At 32.2% G+C, this 6,000-nt stretch overlaps 1 protein-coding gene across 1 annotated transcript in view; it reads right to left on the reverse strand.

The window, feature by feature from the left end:
* The window catches only part of LOC119644979 (collagen alpha-1(XV) chain), a 448,380-nt gene that overhangs the window by 48,667 nt on the left and 393,713 nt on the right, over positions 1 to 6,000 (reverse strand). The window contains exon 22 of the mRNA XM_038044722.1: positions 5,850 to 5,980. Coding sequence (XP_037900650.1) covers positions 5,850 to 5,980 — 131 coding nt within the window. The remainder of the gene's footprint in view (positions 1 to 5,849; positions 5,981 to 6,000) is intronic.

Below are 6,000 nucleotides of genomic sequence, written 5' to 3' on the forward strand. Positions count from 1 at the left end.
TTAGAGCAGAAATCTTTTTTTTTTTTTTTAAGAGTAATCGCAATTATAACCTTATCCTGTTCACTTTCAATAACGTTGATGCTTGAGTCAAGACGCGCCAGCGCACTAAATTTGACTGAAATAATTCAAAAACTGTAATGCGGATAAGAGTGCCTAAGTCGACCTAAGTCTCACTTAGTCTATTCCTTTTTCTTCTTCTTTGATCGCTATATAACCATTGCATAATCTGTCTTTCCCATACTTGCCGTTACGATTGAATATTGATTCTGGAAAAGCCTAAGGAAAACGAAAAAACGAAGTATTCTATAATATTGGATAGACGCGGCTGCTATATATATTGTAGCTCATGGGCAATGAGCAAATGACCCAGAAAGCAGAGCAGAGTATTTAGTTCATGCTGCATTGTAGGCGAGCCTTTCAACCGACCAAGGCGATTCGCGAAATTTTTACTAAAGACATTACGTAGACTGACAAACGGACTGAAATCGATTCAGATTTTAATATGCTGATCAAATATATCTATACTTGATATGATCTTTGATCTTTGATATCTGTCACCTCTGGCCGTTGTAGACTAAATAAATATGCTCCGATCCTTCGAAGGGTTTTACGTAATTAGATATAGAAGCCCGATAAAGTGATATTTCTTGCAACTTGACTTCGCTAGATTGACCAGAAAATATTTTAAGTTAAATTTCTTTTTCGAAATAAAATTTTCCACTCCCTAAATTAATATCGATTTCATTTGACGAACAAATATTCATTATTTAATCGACTTTGTTAAAAATGTTTGACAAATTTCGTTTAATCTTTATGATGCTTGCAAAAGGGATGAAGAATTATATATTAAAAATGTGTGATAATTGATTTATTGAATGAAGAAAGCCCTCCTGAAAGAATGATGATTAGTCCTTTCGATTTTTATATAGATTGTCAAAGAGCTACCGTGATTACTTCAATTATAGATTATCGACGAATTTCTTTGTTTTCTAATACAAGGCATTAGCTAAGGAATAAAATTATTAAAGATCCGACATGGTGGAGGGTAAAAAACAACGTGTTCGCGGTAGGTTTCACATTGTGAGGATTCTCTGAAATTAATCGAAACTATCGATATGACTGGTTACATCTAGTACCGAATGATGCCGTATATATATTCTTAATTAGCGTACGACTCGTAAACGATTTAATTAGTTTTATCCACGTGTATCCCACGGCGTAATATGGCCGTGAAACTCAAACACTTTTTAAATCAAAACTTATGCGATGCGAATGTGACAATGTTCACAAAAAAAAAAAAAAAAACAATAAACAATTTCCATGTAGCCGATCCCGGTTGTGTCGGGCGGAACACTCGTTATGGTGTACAAATATGATTGACATATATTCATATTATCGACAATCGTAGCGTCGCTATATTTTTCTATCAGATTTGCTTAACCGACGCTGCTGGCAAATCACGCTATTATTATTATTATTATTATTATTATTTTTTTTTTTTGTTAGTTATGTAATTAATATAAAGCTGCAGTAATAAAATGTTTTCTCCCTTTCTTTTAGCAACACAAAATCTCATAAAGTTAATGATGAATATTTAAAAGTAAAACGAGAGAAAAACAAGAATATATTTCCCTATTTATACTAAGGCAATTAAAAAAGTTTGAAGGGAGGTACGTACCAAACTAAAGAAAACAAAGAAAAAAAAAAAAAACAACCCTCAAGACTTGTTAAAAAAATTTGTTTAATTAAATTTGTTTGCTGAAAAGTGAAGAAAGCCAGCGGAAACATTTTCTCATGCGCACTCTATATGGTGATTGTTATGCTGTCACTTTGTGTTGTCTGTGTTAATAACTTTTATTTAAGAAAAACATTTATAAAATGTAAGAGCATGAACAAAGTATAGGTCGACCCCTTTCATTTTAAATGCTCGCTATCATCTATCTATAGATCTGTTTTTCTTTTACGCCGAAATCATTTCGTTAGACGAGGAATTGATGCGAATCTGACTTGAGCATCTCTGCGCGTAAGTACAGAAAAATTTCCGCTATAAAGATGTATTTTTAGATATGATCCTTAAACATGCAGATGAGAGTGTTAAGCAAAAGGAAATTATTGAGAGCCTAATAAAATATTAATGAACACCGCATACGAAACTGATGTCGCGCGTATAAGAGATTACAGAACACTTGCTTAAAAATCCAAAGTTCTTTTGAATATTTTTCTTATTAAGTACTTTCACCCTGCAGTGAGTGTAAAGTTTATATATAAATAATTTTATTGCGTTTAATAAGGTGTTCAACATAAACACACCAGCCAACAGGTGCTCTTAATGATTATGACTTTCCCTCCCAAAAAAAAAAAAAAAAAACCAAATGAGAAAAACAACCATAAAAAGCTTTGGTTATTGGGGTTACTTGGCTAGTTAGATTAAAATGGCCGTTTTCTTTCCGTTTGTTCATTTCGTGCGTTAATATGTACAACAATTTGACGATTTTAAAGGCTACGAACTCTTGAATGTTCAAAAAACGTATATAAGAAAATTATTTTATTAAGGTTGACGAACATGTTAATCAATTTATTGCAATCTGGAGGTAAAGTTTAACGCGATATCGATCCATTCATCGATAACCGTAGGTAGATATGGATGACTTAAAAGGCAAAACATCTAAAAGGCAAAAATATATTTGAGTTGTACAACCTACGGTGCATGTCTGGTCTTCCCCCAAAATCGATTGACAATCAAAAATTTTGATAGGTAAGTAAACGGGAATGAACTGAGAAGGCAAAAAAGAGTCTCCGTTCCTATAAGCCTCCTTCCCTATCATCATCATTATCATCATGTATTTCGAGCAATCATTTAACTGATTCTCATTTATTTTCAGGGATTGGCGGTAACCACTGCCATTTTTAGTATTAGATGCAATTATTTTCAAATGAAACCTTAGCAAAAGTTCAGTATAGATCGGTCCTCTCTCGTCATCTGCATCTTCGTTACTGTTTATTTTGTCACTTTAAAAATGATCATTAAGTTTAAAATAATTTCATTTTGTTTACATAGGTAAACGATAGCATAACGCTATGCTTTATGATTTGAAAACTTAACTGTTAGCATTCTTGAATGGTCAGCGTTCTAATTGGAATTAGGGAAATGCAGACAAGCGATACGCACTACCAATATTTTATTTTATTTCAAAATTAAGGAATTTGCATTTCAGATTAATGCGTTCGCTTAAGATGGCATCTAAGATCCGACGATTTCTGTCGCATCGTTACGTAACTTAGTGGACTTGAAGGTGTTTTGCATTTACTGTAGAATATTGCAAATATGTAACTTCCGTTCTCCATGTAAATTATGAACGCTTTTCAAAACATCCATGCATGCGTACGAGTATGCGTATGGCAGCCGTTAGAGTTCAAGGTTATGCGTGTACAACGCAAATCTTGGAATTCAAGCTTGACTCGAGAAGAAAATTTCATGGTTATGTAATCAATTATATCTAGTCTTTACATTATAGATCTTAGGTTATGTGCATCCAATTATTTGTTTGAAAAAGCTTATTAAGTTTATAACGGAGAATACACTTATATCTCTAAAAATTCTATCTCCCTCGTTCTGGCCAAAATATTATGCTACAAGTTTGTCGCTGTTTTGCTTTGCAATTGAGAACTTGAGAAAATCATGAAGGGAGACAAGGAAATGTAAATGTGGTTTGATGTCTTAGATGCATCGACTCTGCCCAAATTAGTTCGCTCCATTTCCGACGATTAATGGTAATCGTTTTAAATCCTTGGCGTAGTCAGCGCTTTTCCATGCCAGTTTGTTGCCGCATCGCAAATCAAGATTTTAGGTTCTCTCTAGCTTTGAACTGTAGGGTGTAGGGTTTTGTGCATTGTAGCAGTTACATTAAGAGTTCCTCTAACTTTATGATACGATATGTTGTTCTTCAATATCAGACAGATTTCTATCTAATGCACTTTGTACATATATTAATTAAAAAAAAAAAGAAAGAAAAAAAAAAATCGCTATAATAGCCTAAAAGACTGTACTTAACAATCCTAGGATGATACGCGAGAAAAATGCTTAATAGTTTTTAAACTAATGCGCATAAAAACTATCCATAAGGCAAATGATGTGAAAAATTTCATTTGGACTTGGAAAATACTGATTTGAATTTGCTTAAGTGGACTAGTCTTTTGGTTAGCTATCCTTATTTACGGCTATTTAGCTTCTTAATAGGTATTCCAAAGAACAGAAAATCACGCTATGACTATGAAAGCTCTAAACTATGTTCTAAGCTAATCATAGTCTATTTATATATATATATATAATGTATGAATAAGCATAATTTTAAAATTTAGAAACTAAATTAACATTTATTAAAATCCAAATGTAACTTAAAATTGTGTAACTTTAATTTTGAAAGTCATTATGTCTCCGTTGGTATCATTTAACTTGCACTGTAAAAAGCGTACAAGCCTGCGTGCGTAACAAAGTACACATGCTTGAGCAGACCATTTACCGAATTTCTTTTCAACTTTATTTTAATAAGAAAACTTCTTTCATCATATTTTAGCTTATACTACGTTCACTGTAGAATGGTGTAAAATAAAACGCGCATTGCACTTGTACTCGTAAGCAATGGTTGAACTTAAATGACATGTTCTTTAGCTGTTTTGTATATAATATCCTGTAAACGTACGTATATAAATGTATACATATATATATGTATATATATATATACATATAATTTAAAATTTATCTTTTTTAATTAGTGACGCTGCGCACAGAGTAAACACTTGTTAGGATAAACAGCCAGTTTCTAGGTGTTTGTAAATGTTCGTAAATGGGAAAAGGGGGTGTAGTGCAGCGCATGCATACACGTTGATGGCGATGATAACGATGGCAGTTGCTCTTGCTGTTGATGCTTATGCACTTAGGTTAGTAATAGTAGTAGTAGCAGTAGTAGTAGTAGTAGTAGTAGTCGTAGTAGTCGTAGTAGTAGTAGTAGCAGTAGTATTAGTAGTGGTAGTAATAGTTATAATAGCAACTGCAGCAACGTTGACAAACAAGCGTTTTGCTTGACTAAATTTTCTCTTTTCTAGTAAGTATTTCATTTAATTATGTTTATTTTTACACCTGTGTATATACATTAAAGTTTTAATGGTGTTTAAAAAAAATAAATAAAAGGAAGAAATAGTGGAAATTCATTTTGCACTATACACGACATTGGTCGAATTTTCCTGTATATCTTTCATGCAGTTTTTCTTTTATTACAAAAAAAAAAAAAAAAAAATGAAAGCAAAAGAAATAGAAAATAATTCTCTGGACTTTTCCGACAAAATGGAGAGATAGAAGAAGAATTAATACTTAATCATTTCTAGGACGTGACAAAAATGTAACAACGAGTTGTCGTTCCGTTTCAATCAAACAGAACTCCGTACAAAGATAATTTCTTAATGTTCTTTAACTATTGATAAATTTAGCATACTTTCCGGTGCTGAATAAAAAATAAACGAGAGTACAACTTTGCAAGAATGCATAAGGTAGCGTGTGTTTCATAAAAACTTCACTGTTGAGAATATGTTTTTCATATTTAATTTCCGTTATTTTTTTTTTTTCTTCTTGTTGCCGCTGCTGCAGTTGCTCATTATTTTGAAAAGGAGAAAAAAAAAAATGTTCACTTGTAAGTTGTTTTTATGTCTCGAAAGGGAGCGTAAAACATAATGTTATTTACTCTGTCAAATTAATAAAATATGAATTTTTACTTTTGTTAAAATTTTTATTTATCTTATTAAAATTTATTATTAAAGAAGTTTTTTAATATATTATTGCAGTATTTAAAAATTACCTTGATGATAGAAATGCTTTGAAGGTGCCCAGCAAGCCGGCTCTTCTACCTTGACGATAGCAAGCGAAATCAGCTCCACGTATACCTTGTAAGTCCCCAATGTAGGGCTCATTTAGCGCAGCTATCCTTAGCTAAAGAGAATATATATATA

This window comes from Glossina fuscipes, unplaced genomic scaffold (assembly GCF_014805625.2).
Source record: "Glossina fuscipes isolate IAEA_lab_2018 unplaced genomic scaffold, Yale_Gfus_2 1, whole genome shotgun sequence".
In the NCBI taxonomy this organism is placed as follows: Eukaryota; Metazoa; Arthropoda; class Insecta; order Diptera; family Glossinidae; genus Glossina; species Glossina fuscipes.